General features: G+C 33.8%; 2 protein-coding genes across 4 annotated transcripts in view; one reads left to right on the top strand and one right to left on the bottom strand.

The window, feature by feature from the left end:
- Positions 1 to 1,968, top strand: part of LOC108756713 (valacyclovir hydrolase) — a 3,425-nt gene extending 1,457 nt beyond the window's left edge. Inside the window, exons 3-5 of the mRNA XM_018500726.1 lie at positions 392 to 712; positions 1,499 to 1,754; positions 1,828 to 1,968. Coding sequence (XP_018356228.1) covers positions 392 to 712; positions 1,499 to 1,754; positions 1,828 to 1,924 — 674 coding nt within the window. The 3' untranslated portion in view covers positions 1,925 to 1,968. The remainder of the gene's footprint in view (positions 1 to 391; positions 713 to 1,498; positions 1,755 to 1,827) is intronic.
- Positions 1,969 to 8,976: 7,008 nt separating this feature from the next.
- The window catches only part of LOC108756843, a 6,677-nt gene continuing 2,366 nt past the window's right edge, over positions 8,977 to 13,287 (bottom strand). The window contains exons 3-5 of one of the 3 annotated variants that reach the window (XM_018500944.1): positions 9,839 to 9,978; positions 9,623 to 9,753; positions 8,977 to 9,397 (exon numbers count right to left, since the gene is read on the bottom strand). In XM_018500944.1, coding sequence (XP_018356446.1) covers positions 9,195 to 9,397; positions 9,623 to 9,753; positions 9,839 to 9,978 — 474 coding nt within the window. In that variant the 3' untranslated portion in view covers positions 8,977 to 9,194. Of the gene's footprint in view, positions 9,398 to 9,622; positions 9,979 to 13,287 lie in introns of all 3 variants that reach the window. The other 2 variants (XM_018500945.1, XM_018500946.1) reach the window with 2 other exon arrangements.

Here is a 13,287-nt window from a genome sequence, read left to right as displayed (position 1 = left end):
ATTATATATATATATATAACATTTTTTTCCGACATATTAGTTTGTGTTTAACGAAAGAATTTCAAATAGCCAAATATGTCAAAAACAGATACTTTTGCAAAATGCTTGCTACAAATTTTGTCGATAAAATGTCCAACAGAACATAATGATAGATTGACTGCAGAAATCAAGTAGAATACTGCTATTTAAATAAATAGCATTATAAAACAAAAAATTCCGCTCGATTTCTGCTGTTACATTACGCTAGCAGAACTTAATACAGACACAATTGACACCTATCTGCTTCAATATTCTGCTCGAACTTGTTGGCAAACTGCTAACACGCTGCTAACATTTTATTCACTAGGATGTCGAAAATTTGCAGTCTATCAAATCAAAAGGGATGTTTCAGGATCAATATGGACTGATTTTAAGCCACAGATGGAGAATCTGAACGTGGATGGGCTAACCATAGTAGCATGGGATCCACCTGGTTACGGAAAGTCGCGACCACCCGACAGAACGTTCCCGGATGATTTTTTTCAACGCGATGCCACGTGGGCTTATAATTTAATGAAAACTCTCGGCTACTCGAAATTTTCTCTAATCGGCTGGAGTGATGGTGGCATCACGTCGCTTCTACTGGCCTCGGCCTATCCCGACAGCGTCTACAGGATGGTTGTTTTTGGCGCAAACGCATACATACACCCGGACGAGACAAAAATATACGAAAGTATGACTTCACTCTGCTCGTGATGTCGTAGACCGATATTCATAGCCCGTTTTTATCTTAAGGTCATCTTAAGTAATATCTTGAGATGCTAATTACAACCCTCTAATTGATTTATGACGTCTTATGATTAGACTTAAGATGATCTCAATATAAGAATTAATCATGAATACTGGCCTATGATTAGCTTATGACATCTTAAGACAGCACTTAAGTATACACTGAAAAAAAAGTTGTTGTTTTAAAAAAATATTGGTTCTGCAAACTAAATAAAGAGCTGATAAAGCAAATATTTATTAAATACTTAAGTATAAGCTTAAATATATACTTAAGTAAATATTTATTAATTTAATAAATATTTATTAATTTATTAATTTAAATATTTATCAAACAAGTAATATGTTGATATGACTCACATATATTTAAATATATAAATATTTGAACTATAAATAATTACTAAACGCATTTAACCAAATTAACAACTTTTTTTCTCGGTGTAAAAACTGACGGTAAATATAAGAATTGATGTGAATATCGACCGTTTAGCCAGAAGAGTCTTTTCTAGCGTTTGACAATGTAATTTATCGAAAACTTGTTATTTATAAAAAAACATTGAAAATTGAGAAAATTGTTAGAATCCACAAATTTGTTGGAATTCGTAAAAAGTCACAAAAGTTTTTATAAATTTTACAGATACAGGCGCAACATTTTGTTATCACGTGATTGAAAGTGCATTAAACATTTTATTTCTTTCATTTGCGTAACTCTTTATGAAATATTACTGTCCAGATATTAGGGACATCAACAAGTGGTCAGAAAAAATGAGAATACCTATGATACAAATCTATGGTGAGGATTATTTCCAAAAGATGTGGTCGGATTGGATAGACGCTGTGCTGAGATTGTACGAAAAACAAAACGGTGACCTGTGCAAACAGGTTTTACCGAAGATAAAATGTCCAACTTTAATCATTCACGGAGCCAAAGACGCGATGGTTCTGCCAGAACATCCAACGTATCTGAAACAAAATATTGCCAACTCGAAGTTTGTATTTTTACAGATTTGAAACAAACGAGGTAGGTACATTATCCTTTTACTAATTTCTTTTATATTACAGACTACATATTTTCGAAAAAGGCGCACATAATCTTCACTTAAGGTATTCCGAAGAATTTAATAATTTGGTTACGAATTTCCTTATCGATCGAAAATAGGATAATTATTATAATATATATAGATATCTCAAGCGTTACAGTTACAAGGAAAAAATGATTTTGCTGATGTATCTAGAAATTTAGTTAAATAGATCTGAAAATATTTTTTGTTTTTTGGATATAAAAATAATTATATCTTAAGTATAATGATCGATTTCAAACAATTTGGATATTTAGTTTGAACGTTCTGTACAATAATTTTGATGATCCAAAAAATTATTTTTACACTTGTCTAGCTAAATTTTTTAATACTTCAGCAAAATTGTTCTTTCGTGTACGTTCAAAATACGTTTAACAAACATAGAAATCGTAAACTGAAAAATAAACATTTAAAATTGGAAATATTTGTTTTTAACTATATTTAATTGTATATTATGAATTTTATTTAATAATAACAGTAAATTATGAAAACATTTATAAGACGTTTGTAACGTCTATTGAACATTTTCTTTTTACTAGTTTAATATATCATTTTTATACGAGACATATCGGTTTAATAAAGATGTGTTTCAACACGTTTTTATACAGCATAAAAAACATTTTAGCTAAACATTTCTTAAATACACATAAATTGTCTATCAGAAAGATACTAAGATATTACATGTATATATAATGATAATATCATGTATGGTGGTATTTTATTATGTAGTATGTTATTTTGTAATAAGATTTTTTATTAAAATGATATTAATGAACTCTCTTTACTTCATCATTTCCTTTACAATCGTTATATAGGTCATCCTTTATCTTCTTCAGATTTGATTCAACATCTGTGTAAATCATATCTGGTCGAAAGTGAAAATTTACATTCGTCATTATATATAAATCGAATAAATCGAAAAAATATTCAAATACAGCTGCTATTTAAGTTATTTAAATATTCGCATACAAACAATGCTGCATCATATTGAATGATCCAGTTATTGCATAACATCATAGACAAAGTTATTATTCTCTTACATGTATGCTGCGTAAAATCGTATATCAACTGCGTCAAATTGTTTGATACATGCGACATTTAATCTTGAATTGTATATTCTCTAAGCACGAAGTGCATGTTGCTTATAGTAATGCATCCGCATTTAATTTTAGTTGAATACATGACATCAATAACGAAGAAATATGTCGATGTTATCTTAATAATTATATATGCTTTTACAAAGTATCTAATGAAGCAATAATTTACTTTTAATATATTATAATCATTTTAATATCTTATGCTTCTGGCAATCCAGTTGGCAGTTAATTAAATCATCATACGTAATTACTCAATACGTATAACTTTATCTGTCATTATATCGGAGTTATGGAAGAAATATAAATAAATGTAAAATAAGATAATTTATAATTCTTTAAATAGCGTCTGTTCTAGTTTATTTCATGTTATACCAAAAGACAAGTCGTAATCAATCCATGGATCTCTTGCTGGCGCTTGCAGCATGCCGCATTCGAGATATGTACCGAGAAATCCTTCGTACATATATAGAAAGCGGTCTTGTGCCACTTATTATACAAGTGTCTTTATATCCAAGAGAGCCGAGCGCGCATGGCGCTTTTTCGTCGTTCGACTTATCTGACGATCGAATGCGACCGTATATTGAATACAGAGATTGACCAAACAGCATTCTAAGTAACACTACTAAGTCACGATAACGTCAAAATGACGTCAAAATGTATGGGAATATGCGACTCCAAATAGTGCTCTATACAGGATCCCTAACTCAGTGTCGAAAACTGGAAATAATGCGTTACCTAAATAGAAGACCTTGAGCTTTTCATGCCGATCCATTTCGATGAAGAGATAGTCCGAAGTTTAATTTTCTCTTGTTCTTTTCCATTTTGGAAGTTGATAGAAGTAAACTGCCCTTACAGAAATTTAGTAGGATTGGGAACGTTACTTCATAAAAGGGTAGAAATAATAGAAATTTTATATAAGGGTGGAAATACGATAATCTGTATGAAGAACAATATTTGAGTGCGTACAATGAAAACTGAGAGTATGAAAAAGAGATAAGCATACAATTTGTAAGATTTATTTTAAATACGAAATTACATCAGATTGAGGAAAAATCTACAACTTTAAAGCTACTTTAAGATATAAGATCTGAAATTTTTAATATCTAACTTTGGACTTTGGTGGCGTCTGGGAATCTATAGTACACGTAATATATAAAATTATAGATTTTCAGCGCTGGCAGTGAATTTTTTGGAAAATGAGCAACGACCTACCTCTGCTCTCATCATTTTTTTTTCTCACAGATTGATATCTGATCGGTGAAACAATAAACAGGCTTGTATTTTTGACAAATTGCAATCTCTGTGTTATGAGATCATTCACGGATTATGCGACATATTATACAGTCTTGAAAAACAACGAGGTCATGTCATCGCGCCCTGATAAAAATTCACGAGAGACAGTATATATAAATCGCAGACAGGCTCGCCGACGCAATATAGGTGCGGGCGATTGAGGGAAAGCAATAAAAAGACGCGGAATATCAACTGCATGCGGGTGTAGCCAAATATGGGCAAGTGGTTTCTCGCTCTTCGATCAAGTAAACCTCTGTCCTTTTTTTTTATCTTTCGCAAATTCCCTCGCTTCTTCCTCCCTTCCTCTTTAATGAAATCGAAGAGCAAAAGAGCACTGGGATCCGCGGATGCGCCTTACGAAAACCTCATGCACAGTCTTTAATCTCAGGAACCATAACGATAAAACAAACTGAACCCCGTCTCGTTTCCCGTAAGTACCGTACGAAAGTTGTTAAGCTTCAGGCGTACTTCGATAAATTAATCGGTTTTATCTCGCGGATTTCGGGTTATCTTACGATACTCTCGCACGTGGGCGAAGCAATTGAGTCACAAATATCAATTTTAACATATCTTTTAATGTCCAATAATTTATATCAGCAGACTAATATAGTTTGCAATAATAATTCAAATCGTTGCAATAATGGTTCAATAATTTCAATAATAATAATAAATAATAAAATAATTTTGGAATTTACAATCGTAAATACTTTCGAAGTGCGTATACTGATTTGTATTTATATTTTTCACTTGGGTCTGCTTAATTCTAAGCAGAATCGTAAGGCTCGTAATTTGTTTTCGTAAGATTTGTAAGAATTTATGACTGCGATGAAGTTGCAATTTTATGAGTACCGTAGGATGTACGATTATTTGTAAATATATCTATACGATTTCTCGTAATATCTCGTAAATCTTAACGGCTAGCAAAAGCTAGCAAAAAGCTGTAAAAATATTGTATAAAATTATATATTGCATAAGTTTATATATTGCAAAGTTATAAGCATTCCAGACATAACTGTCATTAGTCTTACGAAAACAAGTTACGAACCTTACAAGCCTGCTTAGAATTAGTTTATTAATTTAACTCCTAATTGTAAGTTAATTCTTAGCTTACAATTAGGATTCTCGACAATATCAAGGACAAATTACGAGCCTCCTATAATTCTGAATTTGGATTGCCCCGGCATGATGCATTCTACCAACGTGGCAGTGTAGAAAAGCGACTAACGAGATCTCCTTGTACGGCCCACACATCTCGTTTTAAGCGAGTGCTCTCAGCGCAACTCCTGGCTCTCGATCCTTTCTTTATTAAGTGGGGTACATTTATTGACTTTAAATGGCATCAAAATGGTACTGACGCGACGCGTTATGTAATAGCGATCGAATAACGATCGTAATACATAATTACTACCGACATTAAGTTATCCAACCGATAAATTGTAATGAGAAATAAAATAAAGCGGGAAATAATTGAGAATCTAATTTTAACTCCTATAAAAAAAATTATAACGAAATAATGGACTTTGTTATAAGTTGGAGATATTTATAATGTCAGTTATTTGTGTTAATCACACATAATTCAATTTACAGTATAAAATACGAATTAATTTGTACTTTAATTGTAGAGACAAGTTAGTTCCTAAATGTGACATCTTGCTGTCTTTCTCTATTTCTCTTTTAATAAATATCAAGATGAACAAAAATCCACTCCCTTTCATCTTAAGGCAATCATAGATGTAATCCTATCTCGGATGTCGAGCAATTTATTGACTTCGTCCTCCTTCGTCACGATATATATTATACGTGTCGGCGACCTCCGCAATGGAAAACGAAGCCATTAACGGCGACCACGTGGATGTTGTCGTTTGTTTTCGAACCCGAGTATCGTTCGATCTCACGAGAAAGTAGCTGTATGTCAAAATCTTGGCCTGAATATAAACGAGATGGAGTCTCCAGAAACGCAGCAGCGGCGAGTCGCGCGATTTCGCCGTGGACTGTGACAAGCGATAGGTAAAAACATTCCGTTATACCTTGACTCTTCCTGTTGTATAGTATATACAAAAAGAACTGATACAAACGACTTTTACTATGCTATCCCTGAACTTCACAAAGTTTGGTCAACGCCAATTCACGTATCAATTTAAAAAAAATACAACTTCTTATCTCCAAAAAGGCTACTAGCGTCTGAATTTTCACATCCAACAAACGGCAGATTGTTGTGATCCTTAAACTCAGATATTCATTTAAGGATGAAAAAGAAGAGAGAGAAGAAAGTGTCTTTTACGTATGAATTTATATATAAGGGAACGGTTTTATTAAAATATTTAAAAATCTAGCTAGATACAGGTCTGAAAATAATTTTTTTGAACCATCAAAATAATTACGCAGACGCTCGAGTTAGTGCCTAAAATATCAAAACTTTTGCTAATCATGCTTGAGTGTCGTACGTAATTATTTTGATAGTTCGATAAAATTATTTTCAAATCTGTATCTATAGTAAAATTTTTAGACACTTCAGTAAAATCGTTCTTTCCGTGTATACACACACACATGACATCCAAAATTATAATACACACGGAATAATTATATATCCTACTATATATTTTATATTGATTAGAGATTATAATACATTGCTTATAATTAAACTATTGTGATAAAATTACTAAGTATTATTTATAATGATTAGCTTTACGACACATCGCGAATGTGCATTCATTTAACATTATAATCATTTAACAAAAACTTTTGGAATAATATTTTTCTAATATTTGACACATAATGACGTATCTTCTAATTTAACTCTCGACTGTTTGATTGCGTCAATAATGAAACGAATGGACAGGGATATACGCCTGCGAAAGCATTTAGGCGTATCGGTTGTCGTTCACCTTCTTAGGATCAATAAAATACCAGGCGGGGCAAAGCCTGGCTTGTTCAAGTTTGGGCTTCTCTCAATCGTATCATATATCGTATTCATCGTCAATAATTTTATCTATACATATAGAGTTCTATTAAAACAATCCATCAAAGAGACTCGTAAACATGAACGTTCATTCTATAATTTTCTACAAATTCGTCAATTTCATATCTGTAATTTTCACAATTTAATTAATATTCAGTTGCCTTAACTTACACTCTTTAATTATCGTAATTATAGAAATTTCCCCCCAAAAAATATCCTCGCCACTTCTCTACAATTTATTCTTATCTCGATATTTCTATTATTCTCGACGTATATATAATTGAGAAATTTCCACAAGACCATCGTTCTAGAAATAATCGTCACAAACTGACTTACATCTGCTTCAGTATCGTCCGCAGAAATGGAAACCGCATGCGACTCGCCCTGGCGTGTGCTCGTATATATAGACAATATCGATCGTTTTGACGATGACTCAACGGTCGTCGCTTCTGACTCAGGGGGTAGCTTCGTGCAACAACCCCCTTGTCGCAATCGCATCATCGTGAGGTGCGCTTCGCGCGCGATTCCTTGCTCACGGAAATTCCGCAGAGCCGTATTGGGGGTAGAAACGCATCTACCCCTCATCAAGGTCGATAACCATGACTCATGTTCGCCCCCTCGAGCTGTGACATGCGTACAGAATGTCGCGGATTCGTCTGTTACCAGGTGCGAATTCGGCATATGCAAATACATATAACCAACACGCGATCGACTAATTGTAAGTCTGAAATTAGAGACTAAAGGTCAGCCGTAGGAGTATCTACTGAGTTTGGCAGTTAACAACTTGGGCCTTGAATACCTAAATCCACACAATCATAATTGGATCGAGTTTAATTAAAATTTAAGAACTTGTCTTTCATAACATATTTAACAATGTCTATCTAAATAAACATGATCCTAAGGGGTTCTCCTTGATTAATAGACTTATGTCCGTTTCTATCAATGTAGATTAGCTTTAATTCCCGATTTAAAACTAACTCTTCATCTTTTTACAATTCTAAAGATTTAAAAAAAGATAAAAAGTAAATTGAACCGAGATTAAAGTTACTCTATATTGATAGAAACTGGCATTAATTGTATACGCATTAAAAACTGTTAGAGTGACGTTATTTCATGTCAGATTATTCATTGCATTAATTAACCTGTTCCACCTGTAACAGCCGTAAGCGTAGTTGTAAATAGTTGTAGTTGTAAGAATCGACCAATCATAACTGAATATTTTCCTCATATTCCGCACTGACTGATCAATTCTTACAACTACAACTGCTTACAATTATGTCTACGGTTATTGTAGAATAGGCTTAACTTTGTAATAAACGCAGTATATAACAATAAAAACACAAATAAATTAAACGTGTCTTGTCTACATGCGTGGGAAAAACTAGATGTCGCAATTGATATAAAAAAGACATTATAAGATATATTTATGCAAATAAGCGTCATCCTGTATTCTACGACTTCAAATTACTATTTTGCACGAGATAAAATAATTATCTTATATAATAAATATCTTCAGTAAATCTAGATTAAATCGAATGGAAGTTCTATGTTTTTATTATCTTTTATTATCTTTTTTACACTTTTTTTTTTAATTTCATAGAGTTTTTATCAGCTAATTTATCGTAAAAAAAAATAACGACATTAAAAAATGTCGTTGTTATTGGTAGCTATAAACATTTTGATTAAATAAAGCTCAATTATATTTATTTTAACTTGAGAATAATTTCTTTAATTTCGATTAAAGAATCGAAGCTTAGCGTTAAACACGCGATGATGTCATATACTTTCCATGACATATATTGTATAATGATGCTCTTCATCGAAGCAGCGCGAGAGAGCGTCGTTTCCAGCGCGTTTAAACGCCGCGATTGAAACGGCATGAAATATTCACTTGATACAGATTGATCGCTAATTATCGCAATCACGTAATGACGCCAGCGTTACTTTTTCCTCTGAACGCCCGAGAACGTGATCGGATCTGATTTTAAAGTGAACATGATGTCACCCGGCGTTTACGCTCGCGGACCCGCCGTTTAATAGCAAAGCCAACGAAGGACAATAGACATGGGGTATTAAGCCGAGCGTATATCCACATGGATTGTTCTTCAGTCGGATATTATGCAACCTCTCACAGTAAGATTGACGAAAGGCTTTTCGACTTACGTCAAGCCTCTGACGCATCGCAATCAATTTTTTCGCCTCGCCTAAACGATACAAAGTTGCGAATGATAGATTTTTGTTTTCAAAACATTAGAAATAATTTAAATTAACAGCTTGATCGTCCTATGATTTGCAGTATACAGTTCTTAAACATGCACAGCTACTTAAGGAACACACAAAAATCAATAGAAAAGTAAAAATAATTTTATTTTGATTCTTAACGTCAATAAATAGTCAAATTTTGTAATAAAAAAAATCATTATTTTTACCTTTACGACGTCGGAAAATGTCAGTTTGACTTTCTTTTTGACTTGGTGTGTTTCTTGAATACTTTTTAGCTATTTCCCAGTTATTGCTCGTCACATATCTGTGGAGAACGTTCCCGCATCCTCCGCGTTCTCTGAAACCGTTAATCAACGATCGATTAAGGGCATCGCACTGTGCTGAAAGCATTTCCGCGGAAGCATCGTGGATGATCGACGCACGTGCATGTCGGATGCGGCTCTGTTATGCGGGAAGAAGATAGATACGCGGTGGCATTTCGGCTAGGAATCGTGCAATGTAATTTGACGTTTCGCGCGAACAAGCACCACAGATTTCTGTTGAGCGCAAGAGCAGTGGCGACCTGTAGAAATAATCAAAAATAGCTTAAATCGGCATTTGTAATTTGACATTATTTAACAGTAGATAAGTTATATACTCATACAAGTCATATTTTTTAATAGAATCACAGACTTGATGTAATAGCGTCACATGTATATAAATATACACTGTAAAAAAAATAGCGGTGTCAATATAATTCTTACCGTGTTGCTGGTGTTAAATTAACACAACATAGTGTGGATTTAACATCATGGATTTTAAATCTACACATTCATTAAATCCATATTATGACGGTGTTGATATAAATACCAGAAGTCTTAAATTCACATCATGTTGATGTTAATTTAACACCAACATGGCGAGAATTATATAGACATCGCATGGGTGTTAAATCCACACCAGTAACGGGATTCTCTAAACATCTTATCAATGATTGTCGCTATCGTTAACTAGCCAGTAACAAGACAATTCTGGAAGAAAATGTTCTTTTCTCTCTGGCTGTCGCTAGCTAACGATAGTGATACTTAATTGTCGATAAAACGTTTAGAGAATCTCATAACTGGAGTGTTAAATCGACACCGACATTTTTTAAAGTGTATAATAATTTTAAGAAAAATCAGGTATGTCGCGCGATCGATGCCTGCGAAATCGCGTTATCATGCGTTACCACGTCGCCACATAAGCGTGTGCGAGCCGAGCGCGCGATCACGCGTGTATGCGACCTTTTATTTTTTTTATTCTTTCCTCTGCGAGACGACGATAGTGCGCGAGGTTGATCCATACAAGGTAACGAGCAAGGCAGGACCGGCTACACCCCGTCGTCATCGTCGCCGCCATCGCCGATCGCACCTCTCGCTCGCTCTCGCTCGCGAGGACAATATGAAACGTCGGTGTCACGCGCTGGATATAAGGGCGTTTGACCCGGCCGTGATGTAACTCCTATTCCTCGATGTAATAGATTGACATCACGAAGGAGCTCGATGCTTTTACACGACATTGTCGCGTTATCGTTGCAATAACACTTGTTGACGTTGTGAGATGTACGAGACCTTTAATTTTACCTGTACAGAGTTCATACATAATTTGATGTTTCGCGAATGGATACCGCAGATTTCTGTGGCGTCGTTTTTAAACTGAATACTGTCCACGAGATAATTAAAGTAGTATTGACGTTTCCTTTCTGCTGAAGTTATATTTTATAGTTATATGGACTTGCAAAGTCTATAAATGTGTAACGATAAAATATAACTTATTATGTACAGAAGAGATTACCATTTATAGAAGAGACAGCTCATCACATTTATTCACTCTAAAGATATCAGTGTGAGTTTAACACGTTAAAACGTTTTAAAGATGTCCAAAGAACATCCTACATCCTAAGGACATTCCTAGGACGTCTCTCACGTCAAGTGTGATACGTGGAAGTGTCATAATTATATATCTAATGATGTATTATATGTACAATGCATACAAATATATTTATAAATATATTTGTATGCATTGGAAAATGTTTGTGCAAAGTCAGTTTATGTACAAGAGTCTATTGTACAAGCAGAATGATGAAAGGATTAATTACGTTACGTAAACGGAAGCTTGAGACAGTAATGGTTATATACACAGAATATAACTCTGCTTGTTCATTAATTAAATCCGTCAGGTTGCCGCGGGCGTGTACCCGTGAGTCACTTATCGACTTTCTCCTACGACAGGGGAGGATAATCGGAGTGGGTCTAAGGCGTCTACTGGGTAAGGGTGGAGTGGGTCATACTAAAATTAACCACTACATCGTGCTGCTTTATAGGTGTTCTATCCATTCTGAGAGCGGAAGGTTTATTTCCCAAATGGCCTGTTTCTATCTGCATTAAAAGCACGCGATGACTCGCAAACTTACAACGTTCTATTTTTAGATGGACTTAGATTCATTTTTGCTCGATAAAATTTCATTATATACATGAGAAACATAATTTTTAAGAAGTAAAAAAATTCGAAATTTTTATGCATACTTCTATTTTACTTTTGCGGATTGTCTATACTGTATGCTAATGCATACAACTATGTTCTATTCGTAACGTGCATGTTCTAACAGGATAATTAGGATCAACGTCATGTGTACGGTTGACTCATCGTTTTTAATGAATGAACCATTACTGTCCATCTAAATGCACGTAAACCTTATATGTGCGAGAGTTGAACAGCACACCAAAATCTTTTACGACGCCAAGATTGTTATTTATATAAACATAACATATTATTAGATATGTAAAATATAATAGAACAATAAATTAAAATGAAAAAGCTGGTATATTAAAAGAAAGCTAAAAAATACTTAAACCGTCTGATGGAACAAAATAAAATAGCGTTGAAAAATTTCACGAATTTCAGTTTGATATTTTGTCTTTGATAACTTACTTCCATTTTTGTATTTCATTCGAGTAATATGGGTCACGAAGACCAGAACTGTTCATGAACAATATAGAGTTCTTTTCTACCGTTACTCGCAAACGGATACTCGCGCTATTTAAGACGCATACGGATATAAATGTTCGTCTCATGTGAAACTTCTTAGCATGATCCGGACTTAACGTGTTTTTGAGGAGGCGTTACATATGACGCGCCAACGCGTCTTACGTGGAAGCGAGACGGAAGGCTGCCGTTAAGGCAATGTAATGTCACACGAACGCGTAACCATACGACGAATACGGTACTGCTTTGCAAAGAACCCACATCTCGTGAAGACTCTTGGAAAAACGCTTTTAACTGTAAACTTCTTGTACGGCAAAGAAAATAGAATATTCAGAGATACGGTATCTGAGTAGAACACAGAATCAGATGATATTAGAAGAACGTCATTATAATGATTAGTTGTCATTAAAAAAAACTAAGTTTTTTAGTTAAATATTTTTGAATCGTAGATTAAAACAAGAACCTATTAGGTAACTTCGTCAATTCTTAGTCGATGATCTCACACGGTTTTTTTGTAAAAATGTCTCACACACCTTTTTGCCAAATGCGAAAATTATCTTTTATAAGATAATTTATACATTACTTTTTAATACCAAAACTATAATATGCTTGATTAATTATAAATTCTGTATATAACTTTGTAAAATATTCAAATATCAAATTGTTTAAAAACAACGTACTGATCAATTAACAACATAAATGTATACATTCATGTTGTACAATAACAATAATTATATGATTCTCTAATATAATTGGTTTATACATTTAGATTAATTTATATAAAACTACTTTTTCTGCTGAACGCAGCCATTGACAAACTCTGTAACCCATATCAGAAGGAAGTATTTAAAGACCGAGATTAGTTGAA

Source organism: Trachymyrmex septentrionalis, unplaced genomic scaffold (genome assembly GCF_001594115.1).
Source record: "Trachymyrmex septentrionalis isolate Tsep2-gDNA-1 unplaced genomic scaffold, Tsep1.0 scaffold13, whole genome shotgun sequence".
NCBI lineage: Eukaryota > Metazoa > Arthropoda > Insecta > Hymenoptera > Formicidae > Trachymyrmex > Trachymyrmex septentrionalis.
Note: the sequence above shows the minus strand (reverse complement) of the source record. Positions and strands in the feature narration are given on the sequence as shown.